Source organism: Pungitius pungitius, chromosome 20 (assembly GCF_949316345.1).
Source record: "Pungitius pungitius chromosome 20, fPunPun2.1, whole genome shotgun sequence".
NCBI classification, from domain to species: Eukaryota; Metazoa; Chordata; class Actinopteri; order Perciformes; family Gasterosteidae; genus Pungitius; species Pungitius pungitius.
This window is the reverse complement of record NC_084919.1, coordinates 11090019-11106313: the sequence shown is the minus strand read 5'-3', so window position 1 is coordinate 11106313 and position 16295 is coordinate 11090019. Positions and strand designations below refer to the sequence as shown.

Below are 16295 nucleotides of genomic sequence, written 5' to 3'. Positions count from 1 at the left end.
TTCACAAAGACACGTCTCTATACGTCTATAACATAAGTGCGTTGCTGCCTTCGTCATGACGACTGAGGTTGCGGTTTTTATTTCGCTGGAGATCTGCAGATTAGCTTGGTATTGCAATGTATGCTGCAAGCACACAGTGATGCAGCCTTATGTGCAAACAAGTGTTGTAATTCAATGACATTTACAATGCGAGAAAAACATCATCAGCATGATCTGTAAAAACCTTCAGGCATCGCGTTACTTCTCATATTTCACACTTGGTAAAGGAACAGGACCGACACTCACATCGAAACCGCAAGAAAGAGATGACGAGAAAAAAACCAAACAACCTTTGCCTTAAAGTATAAAACTCAGTAACCCACGGAAACAATAACCTTTCACACGCGGTCACACTGCGTTAGTGTACACTACATGTTCAGTAAAGGCTTGTGCTTGATTGTATTTTAAGATTTCCCAAACACAATTTCAAAGAGGAAAATCAACATTTGGGGAAACATATGATTCAGTCACACGTGTGCAAAAACGTATGTGTGTGCAAATATCTGCCAGTGTGTGGCCATGCTCTAAGGTAGCCACTTGCCTCTATATAACTTCCATCTTTACGTCCAAACGTGTGTTTGTGGGGAACCTCGCTGTGCACTCAGCAGGGAGCTCGTTTCACAATGGCTGCACTTGGGCCCTGCAGCTAGCCGCTGGCTAACGTAGCGTAGCACAAGGACTTTACCAACCTGGCTCTGTCAAAATCGTAACAGGAGAAACCACACCAATACTTAAGCAAGGTGCATCCGTACAAAAAGCTCAAAGATGACAGTGGTTTTCAGAGGGATTGTTGGTCAGGACCAGTTACCTAGCAACCGGGTCACTGGACTCATATACTAACCCTAGCTAAAGGTTACAATAAAACCACCTGATGTCAGTGTGACAGAGAGCCGGGAGGGACTGGTTGTTGTGAACTGAAACCTGATGAACACATGCCTGCGTCCTCTCTTGTCCCCCCCCGCCGCCCCCCCCAGATCTTGTTTTTAAATTTGCGTTATTGGAAAGAGACATTGTGACGCACAACCCAGTAACCAGGCGGGCTGGAGGACGTTGAGAGATGAGAGGGGGAATTCCTCCGTCCAGTAGCACTGGGACTGGTTAACTAGGGGGGGAAATGTTTTTCTCTCACACTTGGCAGCTTTCAGGTTGATGTTGGGTGAATCATTGACGTGGTTGGGTTCGTTGATTAGTGCAGAATGATAAAAAGGTGCTCAGGCAAGTTTGTTTTTCGAGAATAACATGCAAAAACCAAAGAGACGGCAAAGAGAGGGAAAACCTACGGTCAGGTTAAACCGATTTGCAGATGACACTGCATATTTAACTGCATATTTAACCTTTACAAACTGCATCAACTCACGCGTAACCCGAAATGTCCTCCAACGGAGATTGTAGTTATTGGGCCAAAACACAGCAAAGAAATAGGTGTGCATAAAATTTACTAGACTTGAGCTGGGATTGTGTACATATTGAAGTCAGGGTTCATGCATTACCTGCAAAGTACACAGCACTGGCCATCAGGGAGATTCTGTAGCACAAAAACATAAAGGCTCTTCTCGAGTTAATTGAAGATGTTTTATTATCAATCCAGTCACCAGAGGAAATATCAGAATGATAAAAACAAGGTACCAATAAGAGTGAACTTCCCTCGTTTGCATTCTGTTCTGCAAACCGGGCCGACGGCATCCTCACATCGCTGAGCATCATCCTTTCAGTGTTCTTCCAAACATTCACATGTGACGGTGAAAATTAACGCAGCGTTCTTTTTACAAAAGTACATGAGACAACTTGAAAGAAACAATGAAAAAGAGATATATTTACAAGACATTTTAGCCCATAGTTAAAATATTAAGTAGAATCGGTGTTGAAAGGACACCAAAAAAAAAGGTTAAAGTATTTTCCTTTAAATGATGTCGTGCAAAATGTACCCACATCAGCATGCTTCACTGATGTTTTGGTTAAAATAATACAATTCATAAAAAGTGCGCTCTTTATAACTGTCGTTTACCACCCTCTAGTACAGATGGTAATGTAACATGTTACCATACCGTAAATCCAACTAATGTGCAACATATTTATCAGACTATGTTTACAGCTTCACAAAGTAAAAGACCGCTGCTCTCCAACATGGAGGACTGGGGAAAAGCATCTGGCTTTTGTGACTGAAGGATAACTCAACGGAGAAGAGAGTGTCGCCGTTACTGAAGCCAAAAAGTCTCGTTCAATCCTGTGTGTGAGATTTAGTGGAATCTAGGGACGTAAAGACGGACGGCGGCTCTGTGGACGCGCTGATGTGAACGAAACACAATCATTCTCCGTTCCGCAGGATGATGATGGCGACATGATACTGAATACCATGCTTCAGTTTGCAAGTCGATCCCCACACCTCCCTAAATCCTACACGCTAGTCCTCCATGTCATCATGTTTGAAAACCAAGGCCCAGCCGTGCGTCACCACCGTTCAGAATGTCCTCGTTTGGGTTTGGGAAAAATATTCTACGGTTTAAGTATGAAATTGGCGTAGAGGCAGTTTACAAAGTTTTATGGTTTTTTGGGATTCGTGTATAAGACAATCTTACAGGCACTCAAAACTTCTGTGACTGCTGACTCGACAAATCACATGGACCCCTTGGGGGCCTCTTGGTGTAAGTGTCAAAAACGTCAAAATCCCTTTCTGTACCATTGCTAAGACAAAAAACAAAACAACAACATGGAAAAGAACAGTTAAAAAAAACAGAAAACACAGCAAGATAACAAACAGACAAAAAGCACCACAGAAAACGTGGCCTCAGTTCCCCCCGGCGCCGTCGCTACACCTTCTGCCCGAGCGGCGGTGCGGCGCGCCGGCCGGACTTCATGCGGCTGCGGGCGTACACCCGCAGGAAGAGTGCCAGGAACACCACGGCCACGCCGAACCCCCCCACCAGGCTGACGGCGTGGCCGTAGAGGAAGCAGGAGAGGAGGATGGCGATCGCCTGCCGCAGCGTCATGATGATGGTGAAGACCGCCGCGCCAAACTGGCTGATGGTGTAGAAGATGAAGAGCTGGCCGCACGCCGAGCACACGGACAGCAGCACGGCGTGGAAGGCGAACTCGGAGTGGCGCGTCATGAAGGCCAGCGAGTCGAAGAAGGCGCCCTGCTCCAGCAGCGAGCCCACGGTGAAGAGGCAGGAGAACAGGTTCACCCCGAACATCATCTGCACCGACGACATCTTGTGCTTGAACAGGTTGTCCTGCCAGTTGGAGGTGAAGCTGTCGAAGACGATGTAGCCGACGAGGATGACCACGCCGCTGAAGGTGGTGACGGTGGACAGGTGCTTGCTGGGCGTGCTGGACAGCAGGAACATGCTGACGCCCAGCGAGATCAGCACGGCGGTGAAGTACTCCCAGTACTCGTAGCTCTTGTGGGAGACGATCTTGCCCATGAGCATGACGGGGATGACCTTGGAGGCCTTGGCCAGGACCTGGGTGGGGAAGCTGATGTACTTGAGGGCCTCGTACTGACACCAGCTGCTCATGATGTTGGAGAGCGAGGCGAAGGAGTACTTGTACATGGGCGCCCCGTGGCGGGGCTGCTGGAACAGGACGCACCACAGGCCCGACACGGTCAGAGCCAGGATGCGGTTCATGAAGACCAGGAACTGGGAGTCCTTGAACTGCTCGCCCTCGTCCTCGGGAGTCGTGGCCCCGTAGGAGCCCGTCATCACCCGCTCTTGCAGGACCCCCCACGTCAGGTACGATGCCTAAGGATCGGAGGACGGACGTGAGCATTTGCAGGGTGCAATTTGTACTCTAGCAGCTTTGAAGTGAGAATATTTAGCAAAAGGTAATGCATTGGGTATTTCCGCTTTCTTTTCCTCTCTAAGGCAATAATGTAATCAAGAATCGGGCTGGCCTGGGCAAGTAAAAAAATTAAATAAATAAGCACAACACTGTGTTTCTACTACTACCGTAGATATTGATCCACTGTATCTCGACACAAGTGTCAGTTATAATTTTTTGAATGGCAAATCAATTTAAACACTGCATTTTTGCACATAAAAGGTCTGTGGATTTTGTCCCCAACTTCTTAAAGATAATTCCCATTAGGAGGGGATGACTTCAAGACCAGGATGTAGAGGTCAACAAGCCGTTTCCTTTTTACACATTCAACAGACGTGGAGCTGCATAATCCTTCAGAAAACAACTTGAGCATCTATTTAAATAGCGGAGCGTAAAACAAACATGAATCCACTCTCCCACAGCTGCACAAACACTAACACAGTGGATGATGTTAATGGGATTAGACCACATGCAACTCCTGAAGGGGCCCCCACCTGAAGTCCGGCAGCACAAAAGATTAATTTGACGACCTGTTTGACCGACGAGCCGGATTCACCCTCATTCCTGGGTGCAACTGACACGTCAGCCAACAGACCCGTTTTGGCCTCACTGCCAAACACACAGGTCTTTATGAAAGGGAAACAAATCCCATTACCTGAAAGACAACGTGCACACAAATCACATGTATATGATTAAACTTTTACTGGCACTGATCCACAAAGACGGCGTCCAATTCAACAAGTCCACACCTTTTTCCAAGTAATTGGTCCGCTTGAAGTAGCTGATGAGGAAGTATCCCGGGATGATGATGGTGGAGTATCCCAGGATGTTGACCAGGAAGCGGAGGAGCCAAACATCATGCCAGCCGTCGAGTAGTGACGACTCCTCAGCAGCCGCAATGGAAGGGATGAGGAGCAGCACAAAGGCAGGGCAAACCCTGCAATAAAAATAAGGTGAATTAGGTCATATTGTAAACAGAAAAACACTATTAGTTACCTCCTTAAAACACAGTTATGATCACTACATTACTACTTATATATCAATGTTGGTGGTGAATATGAACTGGTAATGATTGCATTTGCGGTTTAAAAATGTACTCAAGGTCTCTTCAAAGTGGAACTTTCCATTCTATGATGCTGGACAGCTTTACATTTTATTTTAATTCTTATATTTTTAGAGTCAAATCTGAATCTCTCCAGCAATCAACCGCAAACATTCTCAAAAAAGATTTATGGCCAGCTTCCTTCCCAGGGGCTTGGATTTCACGAGCAAGGCCTGAAATACTGCCATTTCTTCATGACAGTATTGGAGATTGCATAAAACCACCACGACTTATGAAACTAGCCGTGATAAATTAGATGGAAGAGAGGAAATCTTTAATGAAATCGAATAACTGGAGCAAAATAAAACTCCTTTTCCAGAAAGAAGGCTGTGCTCCTTGCTGTCGTGGCACTGAAAGTTTATCTGATTCCGAGTGAGGCGGGGGGCCTCCTCCTGGGGGGGGGGGGGCTGTGAGCCGGAATCAAAACAGAGCCCCTTTGTGTGGGGCTCTGCCGGGGCCCCGGCCAGCCGGTAGTCCGCTGCAGAGAGAGACCCGGGCCCCGAACAAGCACCTCATTACATGGAGGAATGCAGCGCGCTGGCGGGGCGGCAAACCCACCACAAACCCACCAGACAACTCCCAAAATGTACCCACGGAAATGAAAGGAGCCCTTGAGTTAGCAATAAGACTGACGCCATATGACAGCCAGGTCAGATGGAAATTGGTTTTGGAAACCCCAAAAAATAACATTGGGCATCCATACAGGACACCTACAGATACATTTCACACCTGTAGTGTGTATATGGCGTGAACAGAGCACCCCCCCCTTCTTTTACCAGTACCACACAACTAGTAATCAGTGGGAAAAGCGGTCCTTTGCTTTCAGCCTTATTGCCGCTGCAGAAGTTTGGGTATCCTACCCAGTGTGGGGCTAATGGGTAATTCCATTTAAGTTACAGGAGAAACTCTCCCCAGAATAACACATGTATATGCACGCTTAGCAAGTTAAAAAAACTACGATATTAAACACATCAGCGGCAGAAATATGAAGCCCATTTAGGAGGGCTATTATTGACGTCACAGCATCGGGGTTCTCCACGGGACCGTGTAGCCCACGTTGCCGGTAGTCGCGACGTTAGTTAACGACAGTCGCTTGTTTGCAGACTTTAGAAAGACGTTCCCCGCTAAAGTCACGCAGGAGGGAGGGAAATGAAGGGCTCGCACTCGCTGTCAAGTACAAGTCGACCATCGGCCCAGCACGTCAACACCCAAAACTCATCACCATCCTCATCATCATCATCATCATATTTTCCAGTTTGCCAGCGTTACTGTCGGTCTGCAGCGTTAGTACCTCCGTGAAAACGATGGCATTTTCCTCCTGTGTCCGTGGACCGACGCGCGGCTCCGCTCACACGCCGACGGAATCAAACGTCTGCGCTGTGAAAGAGCATCAACGCGGGCGCTAGCGATGCGCCTTGACGGACAACAGCTTGTCTCTTTTCGGTTGAGCCACCTTTAGCTCCGACGTCTTTAACTTATCCTCCTCAATGGCCGAGGTGTTGGTTCCGGTTGGTCCAGTTGAGCAGGAAGAGCTCTCTTCCTCTTTGCTCCACATGCGGGAGAAGGAGAACGGCGCTGACATCGGCGACCCCTGCAGGTGAGGAGGAGTAACTGCAAGGTGAAAGGATTTATTTGGTTTTTGAACTACAGAGCACCTCTCATGCACGACTTCATCATCCATCAAAAAAAAACAACATTATTCATGTTGAGGTTCAGACTAATGGCAATCGTTTTTAACTGCGGCCGCCTTCTTTGGCTCCTCAACAACACTGTGGAATAAACAACGTGTTGGCGTTACCTGGACCAACACAACTGGTCCACTCCATTCCTTTTTCTAGTTTAAGTTAGGCCAGAAATCCCCCAGCCATAATTTAGGTAGTTAAAATAACTTTAAAATGCACAGAATAACATTAAGATACTGACATAACACGGCTGAATAAAGGGGGTATATTCTGCATAATGAGTATGATTTCTTTGGAGACAACATATACATAAACTATTTAATTTTTCTAACTGCAAACATAGCAGTGAAATCAAAGGTGGAGATGATACTGTATTGTTTGTCATGGCCCTGTTCCATTAAAATAAGCAAAGCCGGTAGGTGGGCAGCTATCTATGCCACTTCAAAACGGATCACATTATTGTTATTACTTACACATGTGACATTTCAAAATGTCAGCTATGGAAAAAGCTAAGGCAGGACTTAATTTTACACTTTACTTCCTTGTAAAGGATCTTCTCCAACCACTGCTATAATATAACACATATACTTGAATTCATCTGGCCCTTAGTTACTTTTGTGGATACATCTGTCACCTTCACAATCTGACATTATAGTCTACTTGGGAGCATTTGATTCTATGTGGCTGACCTAACATGCATTCCTGAAGCAAATACTTTGCATTCATAGTAAAGGAAGGAAAACATGCATTAGTATTAAATGATAACTGAAAATGGGATAATACTTTTACTTTTTCACGACAGCACCACCAGCTTTACCTACTGCATATTTTATTCAACATGAATAGCTTCAGGCCATAAGGTAATTGGGGAAGTAGTTATAGTTTCACAACTCTGTTTTAGCAGTTTACCAGAGGTGTGTGTGTGTGTGTGTAGATGTTACCATAATAAGTTGTGTTTCTACACATGAATCAAACCCTCACTCAACAGTTTACCCGTTAGAAACAAAATACATGTTTGCCTCAGATAAAGAGTAAATACTTTAACACCATACCAAGCTGTCACGTTGGTATGCGCTTATGAAAGAGATACAGCTGAGTGGAATTTCCAGCCGCTCCTCTGTCATTGTGTTATTGGAGCCATGAGGAAGAAGCCACTTACAGGGGAAAAAAATATACACCTAACAAAAGCACCTGACAGGAAACAAAGAGCAGAACTCATATATATTCATATTCACATAAGAGCGCTCTTTACTCCATCACTCAAGTGATTTACTATATACACACACACTGGTCAAATTTAATGCTCTTAAAATTACTGCAAAAGCTTGTTTGATTACCTAACAAACCCATTTCCTAATATGGCATCTCAGATTTCCATTTTGTCTTCAGTCTTTGTTTACACCTCTGAAATATCTCATGAAAGTTTTTTGATATACTTGCCTCTACTAGTGCAGTGCACAGGTTGGAAATGGTGTTTTTATTGTGTATAGCTGCCAAAAATATCACTGACGCTCCTAAACCCCACATACGTTAAAAAAATGCCTTCTCCCCAGAAAAAAGTACAATACGCAGTGAGTTTTTCCCCCTCTTTTTATTACAAAATAAACAAACTACTTATATTAACTAAACACAGCAGTGTAATTTACACACCAAGTAAATGAAAAGTTTTTGCAGATTAAAGACTAGATGAGATAAATAGAGAAAACCACTTCACAACATGAAGTGGCAAACCTAAAAAAAAATCAAAAGGAAGAAACTGCGTTTTGTGTCATATATTACATTGGCATTGGGGCTACCAGTTTTCTTATAAATAGCACAATGTGACTAGTTTGTCTTAGGATTGCAAGTCTTTTTGGGAAAGATAGTTTTACATTTAGTAAATGGAACGTACATTTTGTTCAACAAAGGGTTTTCCATTGGCAACAATAGAAGCCAGCGAAATTAAATTAGCCATTTTAATGAATCAAAAACTGGCCATTAAAACTAGGTTAACGTGATTAAGAGGTAGAATTTTGATGGACAATAAACATGTTGCCAGTTTGGTGCTCCAACACACTTGGCTTTAGTTTCAAACCCTCCAAAAGCATGCGGAAACAAGCAGAAAAAAATGAAAAATCACTCAGAATTATTGATTTTTTTCAGTGTTCAATTAAGCAGAACCACTCTTTTTCAGAGGAAAGTGTGATTAATATGTGCACACATTTGTCTAGATAATTGATCAATACAAATCAAATCAGGATGGGCTACAAAAAGAGAAACTATTAAATGAAACTCAAATGTAGCTATATTTTTTTTCTTTTTTCTTTTTAAAAAGCAAAAGGTTTCCACCACAGGGAAGCTCGAGAAAATGTCAAGATTCTTTTTAAGCCTTATGATCCTGCTCAAAACTTCACGCTGACCACCGACCTCCCGGAGATCTGGATGTCATCAAAGGGAAATAGAGCCAGGATCTGAAAGACAAGGATAGGTATAAAAACATATAAAAGTCCCATTTTACTGATGCTTTCTCTAATCAGTCCTCAAAAAGACAAAAAAATATCTGACACCCGGTATGAATTTTTGAATTATTGCACTTGAAGTCACAGAAAACAAAGATGAGAATGAATTCCAATTCTAATCCTGTCTGAATAATCCATTCAAAATAACGCGAGAGCCCACGTTCTTTGTGTGGAAGCAACTTGTGACCCGGTGCAGGAGCTCGGGCTCATTGATGGGTTTTGTTTCTTTCTACAGTGGAGCCGTTGTCTGTGGCTCAGAGGAACACGCTCTATAACAGTGGTCCCCAAACTACGGCCCGCCTCCACATTTGGCCCGGCCCCCTGAGCAACACCAGAGGGGCATTATGATTTGTTTTTCAGTCTGGCCACGCAAATCCTAGACTAGGCCCTGTGAAGTAGAACGGAATAATGGGGAACAGGTTGATTCAGAACGCATGTATTTAACCTGCAGGGGTCAAACCATTATTTGTCTGTTCAATGCTCTCATCTGTCAAGAGGCGGTGGCGGTTATTATTTATTTCATTTTTTTCTGTGAGGATCCCGGATTGTTATTATTTGGTTATATGTGGCTTTCTGGAAAACAATACATGTTTACATTTAGGCACCCTCTGCCATCGTCACACCTTTTCTGACCCCGGCCCCCCTCCAGAGAAGGGAAAAGTTATCTGGCCCTCACAGGAACAAGTTTGGGGACCCCTGCTCTATCAGCTACGTTGGTCCAATTTTGCTGATGTTCCTGAAACTGTCAATCACAATAACTCACGTCATCATTGCCGTCTGCTAGATCCAGCGCCGTTTCGTCCTCCATGTTCCGCAGCATTGTGTCGGCGCCAGACTGGCAGAGGAGGTGGGCGATGGCGGCGTCCTGTCTCCCCACTGCGAGATGCAGGGGCGTGCAGCCGTTAAACATGGCGGCATCCACATTGGCTCCCCTGCTGAGCAGCAGCTTCACTGACGTGATGTCGTGTAGCTCAGCGGCGAGATGAAGAGCCGTTTTTCCACTTGTACCTTCCTGCGAGAGGCGTAGGTGGAAAATTCCAGCGTTACACAAAGGCGACAATTACATTTTTTTATTGATATTTGACTTGGCAGTGTCAAGTAACATTAAGCATTATCATTCCAATAATATACATAACATAATAATAATTTAAATCAGGCGAGTGTGAGGCACAGTGGTATCTTTGGCCCGGTATTTAAACTGAGAGGAATGTCTGGGGTGGCTTTCGGGAGTGACTGCCACGTTCCCTTCCATCAATAGAAGGTTAAGAGTGGCTGGCCAGCCTAATCATATGTCCAACCTAATTATGTCCCCATAAATCCTACAGGAAGCCCGGAGGTCAGCTCATATCACTATCAACATTGCACGGGTGAATTAGATTTATGGAGAAGAAAACAACACAAGTTCAGTCGCAGTAAACACAGTTAAAAAAGGGATACGTGTGATTATAAATAGAAACACTTTGACAAATGTCAAAAGTTCTTTTGTTCAAAGTCTATGTTGAGAAAGACAACACGTGACACTTATAGGTGGCTCGTCAGGGTCAGTTGGCTTCAGCTCAAAGTTTACAGGGACAATCTGAAGCTGATTTAGAAGGTAATTTCACACCAAATTACATAAATAACAGAAACCTTCTCATTTCTATTCTGTGAGACATAAATACTTAGTGTCGGTTGAACATGTAAAGTAGAGCCGTCTAATTAAAAACAATAAGAAACCATTTGATAGTAGTTCAATAAGGAATCATTACACAGACTAACCTGGATATTCAAGTCTGCTCCCTTCTTCACCAGGAGCTTCATAATCTGATGTTGCCTGTGGAGTGCAGCCAAGTGAAGACAGGCAAGACCTGCAAGGACAAACCTCCTTTCAAATATGCCTTTTCTGTGGGATCGGTAAACAGTGCTTCACCTCCCCAGTTGATTTGTCAAAATAGAAACGCCCCAAAAACAGCAGCAAAAACAGTTTGGCTGGTTGAGGCCCTCACCTCTCCAGTTCTGGGTCTCGAGGACCGGCACCAGTTTGCTGGGCGAAACCTCTCTGGTCATTTCAGCGGCGCACTCGGTCTGGCCGTGCTGGCAGGCCACGTGGAGCGCCGTGTTGCCCTCCTGGTCCTGCAGCTCCAAACTGGCCCCTTTCTCCACCAGGCCCTTCACCACGTCGGCCAGGTTCAGGTAGGTGGCCAGGTGCAAAGGGCTCTGAAGGGAACCGAAAGACAAAAGTGTAACGCTTATCAAACCAGCAAGTCTCTGGATGAATTAAATAGCATTATTTATCAAAGCTAAAGCACGCCAGAATTGAATTAAAGATGTTGGAGGGCTCAGTTAGAGAAAACAAAACATTTGAAGACACGTTTCACAATTTTTTTTAAGTTGTCGTTGCTTTCCCCAGAATATCTTTTAACCAGAGAACCCGTTCCGCTCCGGTAATGAAGCTGTAGGTTTTCATTATGAAAGCGAGAGTCGCCCCTTTGGTCCAGAAACAAACGAGCAGCTCAGGTCACTTAGTAGCGGGCGGGGAACTCTTTTAAAAACCCAACGGAATTAATGTGAGCTCTTAAAGTGAATAACGAGAGCAAATTAGACCATCTGAGTCACTGCATTAGTTGCTGCTTCAGGGGTTTCCTTTTGACAGCTCCGCCTGATTGCTCACTCTTTACTTTCTTTTTGTTTCTACACAACCAAACAGACACCGGCCTTGTCTGACATTTTGAAGGACTGGAACAATTTTCCACACCCCTATCCACACTGGGATGAACTCCACAGTGCACTGTGGTGCCATTTCTGCATGGGGAAGAGGAGGGGAGTTTCCATTCAGAGTCCCTTATGAGTTTAAACTGGAACCACCCACAGGAGCGTCCTCGAGAGGGGACGGACTGCAAACAAAGGGGAACAACGGTTCTCTGCAACTACCGAGGTATAAATAATGCCACTGTTTCCACAATCAAGACACGAGACTGTGAGCAGGTCCCCCTTTGGAGACAAAGATTCCACTAGAAGCTGCCTCGTAGTAGAGAGTCACGCAACACTTACCTGGTATAAGTTGTTTTGGATGTTCAGCACGTCTTGTGGGAATATCTGCATCAACTGTTGAGCAATGAATCTGTCTTCGTGGATGATTGCTAAGTGCAGGATTCTACAGCAGAGGCAAAGGAAACACAACACAGCCGTATCCGTCATGATTGCAGAAACTAGCAAACCTAAGCTATCTTACGGTGAGCAATCGTCACCCACAAAAAGCAGTAGTGGAGCCAGTGGAAAAAAAACAACAAAAAAAAACACACATCTCAAGAGACGGAGAACATTGCCTCACAATTTTCCTCAGTATTCATCTCAAGACACTACCTCAAAATGTAACACCCAGTGGGCTAAATGGCATGGGTTAGTGGTCGGTTGTTGAGCAATATGAGAATTTTCAGTTCTTCAACAGAAGAAATGGCAGACCGAGATGTTGAAGGAAAGGGGGCATCTTAAAAGCAGCCATCGGTATGTGCGTCCTATGTGCTTTAGTTGACATTAAAAAAAAAAAAAAGCACGCTAACCTCAAACACTGAGTGGGAAGTTGTAGCAAACAAATGTGTGCAAAAAGCAGGAAATGGCACACAGCATTAGTGCTTAATTTAGAACAAACTAGAACAATACAAAGAGCTCTAGAAGCCTTCGAATAAATTGTGTTTGGTCTGACTGCATTTCGACAAATCCAGTGACAATAATTATATGCTGGTTTTGCTCTTAATTCTGCTTCAATTCTTTGATGTCCTCGTAGTTGTTTTGAGTATTAAAAAAATGAACAGGGGACTCAACAATGAGGATTATGATCCTTGTCGGATTTTGGAATAAGTGGAAGTGGAGTAAATCCTAACTAGCTGGTATTAATTTCTGAAATGCAATTTCATTTACTGCTTTTCTAAATGAAAGCAAACAGAACAATGGTGTTTTGCACTGTTTGAAGTTTGATGGAACTCAACTTAATCCTCGAGCATGTGGTGTTTTATATCTTTAAGAGCTCTTCAATTAAATCAAAAACACGATTGATGATTGATTGATGAGTCTTTTTTTTTAATAAACACAACAAAAACATGTGGGCTCCAAGTGATTTCACACAAACTAAACTCAAAGCTGAACTGAATTCATCAATGATTTATAGTGGTATCGAAGTATGAAGCTGAATCAGTTCAACGTCGCCACTGCCCGATTTTAACGCCTGCAGGATAATAGATTTGCCAACCAGCTATTCAGCACCCGCCAGCAAACCTCTCTGTGTAAAAAGGAACTTCCTGGTTCGAGTATGACTTGAATGAATAAAAAAAAAAAAAACACTGGGGGAAAAAAATCTATGTTTGCACAATTATCTCAGCAGTACAGTGTGGCGTGTTTCAGGTGTTTTTTTCTTCCTTCTCGCCCAGGTATCTACAGTTTAGGGTGAGAATGAAACCATGTGTGGCACCAACAACCAGCGAAGCGGAAACGAAAAGAGGTCAGAGACACAACAACACCTCTGAAACGATGGAGGCCGAGTCAAATGCCCGGGTCACAGCGTACAGGCTGCACGAGTCACCCGCTTTTATCTCACAAGACGGATGACATGGCCACATAAGATGACTGGGTCACGTAAAAAACACGAGGCGGTGTGGCAGGGGAAGAAAGCCAGCGGTGCATTGTGGGATTCGCCCGTACAGAATGTGTGCACGGTGTCCTATCCTGATCAACAAGTTTCTTGGATGAAAGGGCGTCCTCTGCTCCCTCACAGCATGCACTGTGTGTCTGCGCTGCGTGGGGAAGTCCAGGCCTTTCTGTTTCACTTCTGGTTTTCTCACTTAGAAGTCCGTCCACATTCATGACAAGGACAAAGTTCAGTACTAAATGCGCAGTTAGGGCTATGAAATCCCCCCACAAAGCCAGTATCACAAGAACTGCGCCCATGTGTCTATTGTTAGTGCTCCGTTGACTTCCATTTCAATGGTATTTAAATGATCTCCAACGGAACAAGTGAGATTTGTTGTTTAGCAGCCTGTGGAGCTGAAACAACAGAAACTTAATCAGCAAAGGTTAGCTAAATTTAAAATAGCATATATTTTCTTCCAGCTGATCAAATCTGTTGTACATAACTTTTGAATGAATATCTAACTAGGATTGGACTTTGAGAACTTATGAGGGGATTTTCTCGGTCCTTTTACAGATAAAAAAAATCGATAAAAAAAATAATTATGGGGCACATTTTATAATTCTAAATGCAAACGTTATTGGTGGAAATATTGCAGTAGAGCACGTTTAAATACAGGGCACCGAGCTTTAACTTCACCCTGCAGCGTGCATCAGCGGCGCGTCGATGCAAAGCACCCGGGCGAGCTCTGCAAAGTCAAGCTTGTGCAATCAATTGAGAGGGTAAAAATAAGAAGAAAGAAAAACATACGTGTCTCCATCTTCAGTGATAGTTGTGAGCAAGTTCTCCTCCCTTTCGGTGAGTTCGGAGCTCCGCGCCTGCTCCTCTTGCGCGCCGGAAAGCATGCAGCCCCCGACTATCTCCGAGAGACTCTCCACCGTGAGGGACGAGGAGCCGTAGGCGGAGTCCAGGCGCTCCTCCACGGCGGTGAACTTGTCCCTCGGCCCGCTGAAGTCGGCGCTCGGCTCCCGGGGCTCCTCCGACTTCAGCGACGAGCGATACGAGTCGACGCCCGAGTCCGCGCGGCTGTCCTCCAGCAGCTCATCTTTCCGACGGTCGTCGCTCGCCATGGTGGCGTCGCTGGTTTTCTGGATGTTCCCTCTCACCCCCCACACTCCCTCCTTACCCGTCCTCCGCGGGGCTTCGAGGGCCACTACCGGGAGGGTGGAGGTGGGGGTGGGGGGGGGATTTGAGGTGGTTGTCGCCCGCTCGGTTTCTCAGTGATGTGACCGGACCCCAGAGGACAGCCTGCCGACACCCGAGGAAACCCCCGCTGCGTTGTAAAAGCAGAGGAACGTGCGGCTTCGTCTCATGCCAACTCACCGGTAGCCCGCTGCCTCACAGCGGCAGCCCTTCACTTCCAGCCGCTTGCGGATATGAATGTATATGTTTTAAATGTGTTGGCAGTAACTCCAAGGCGTCGCGAAGAGGGTTCGAATCGAGCTCAAAACCGGAGAAGCGGCCGCTCGACGTCGCGATATCCGGTTACAGCGAGCGCTCCGAGCTGTTTTAGTCAAGCGGGGGAATCCCCGAGCAGACACATATAACGCGCACACGCGCACCACGCATAGCTTCAACCGGAAGAGCGTCAAAGGGCGACGCTCAAAGTAAAAGCGGAAAGGGGTGGGATTTTCAAAACAAATCTATATATTTTTTTAAAGCTGTATCTACTTAAAGTTTAAGACTGCAAATATAAAATATCAATATAGTACAAATCAGAAATATCCTCATTGGAATGGCATTGGTACTGTAAAGACAAAAAAAGTGAAAAAGCATATCAATTTTCATGTCGGGAAATAAATATTATACATTATACAATTGAACAGTCAACTGATGAAATTGAATATGAATATATATATATGTACGTCTTTAGTCTTCACAAATAGTTTTAATGTCAACAATATGTGTTTCAAACCTCTGAATTATGGCCATTAAATGGTATTAATATATTCCTACAAAAGTCCTTTACTGTGGCAGGCTTCCTCTTATTGCAGCATGGAACCACAGACACTATATTCAAGGGATTAGTCAGTTTACATAAATCTAATTAACATACAACCTATATTATTTGTATTTCATATTTGTCCCATGTATTCTGTCTTGCAGTTTCTTACCTCCCAAAAGTTCAGGAGTAACACAAGCATCATTTTTGACCTCCTCTGTCCTGAAATTGCTTTTTGTGGTTTTACCATTGGAGGGCTCACTACTGCTAAGGGCCATTCATCATAATATAAAACAACACTGACTGTCGGAGAGAAACCTTTACTGCTGCCAAGGACGGCCATCTGTTTTCATGTTATCTACTGTGATGTTTACTCATTCCATTTCATGCCAGGAGTACAGTCCAATGTCAATTCGATGTGCTACGATAAACAAGGTATTGTGCAGGAGTGTGGGGTTCATGCATAAAAAGTGCAGTAGATGAAACAGAAATGGCACAAATCCAGAATATTATTTCAGACATTTGTCTCCCTTCTATTTCACTTTCTTAAAAT

At 44.6% G+C, this 16295-nt stretch overlaps 2 protein-coding genes across 2 annotated transcripts; both read right to left on the bottom strand.

Moving 5' to 3' along the window:
- Positions 1-1575: 1575 nt before the first annotated feature.
- On the bottom strand, positions 1576-6494 carry slc35b2 (solute carrier family 35 member B2). The gene is made up of 4 exons (XM_037449124.2): positions 6252-6494; positions 4608-4795; positions 4353-4513; positions 1576-3779 (listed from the first exon to the last, which is right to left on the bottom strand). The coding sequence occupies exons 1-4, from the start codon at positions 6269-6271 to the stop codon at positions 2847-2849; spliced, it is 1302 nt and encodes a 433-aa protein (XP_037305021.2). The 5' UTR covers positions 6272-6494; the 3' UTR covers positions 1576-2846.
- A 1720-nt stretch (positions 6495-8214) lies between these two features.
- Positions 8215-15500, bottom strand: nfkbie (nuclear factor of kappa light polypeptide gene enhancer in B-cells inhibitor, epsilon). Its single transcript, XM_037449142.2, has 6 exons — positions 14551-15500; positions 12171-12273; positions 11126-11336; positions 10899-10987; positions 9904-10152; positions 8215-9092 (listed from the first exon to the last, which is right to left on the bottom strand). The coding sequence occupies exons 1-6, from the start codon at positions 14868-14870 to the stop codon at positions 9024-9026; spliced, it is 1041 nt and encodes a 346-aa protein (XP_037305039.1). The 5' UTR covers positions 14871-15500; the 3' UTR covers positions 8215-9023.
- Between the last annotated feature and the right edge of the window lie 795 nt (positions 15501-16295).

Bases quoted from the DNA above. Each gene is read 5' to 3' on its own strand.
- nfkbie (XM_037449142.2), bottom strand. From the start codon at position 14,870: ATGGCGAGCGACGACCGTCGGAAAGATGAGCTGCTGGAGGACAGCCGC. The intron at 11,337-12,170 runs GTAAGTGTTGCG...GGTTCCCTTCAG, and splicing joins TCCAAAACAACTTATACCAG to AGCCCTTTGCACCTGGCCAC. The intron at 9,093-9,903 runs GTGAGTTATTGT...CTTGTCTTTCAG, and splicing joins TAGCAGACGGCAATGATGAC to ATCCTGGCTCTATTTCCCTT.
- slc35b2 (XM_037449124.2), bottom strand. From the start codon at position 6,271: ATGCCATCGTTTTCACGGAG. The intron at 4,514-4,607 runs GTGTGGACTTGT...GTTGTCTTTCAG, and splicing joins GACCAATTACTTGGAAAAAG to GTAATGGGATTTGTTTCCCT. The intron at 3,780-4,352 runs GTGGGGGCCCCT...TCCGATCCTTAG, and splicing joins TTTGTGCTGCCGGACTTCAG to GCATCGTACCTGACGTGGGG.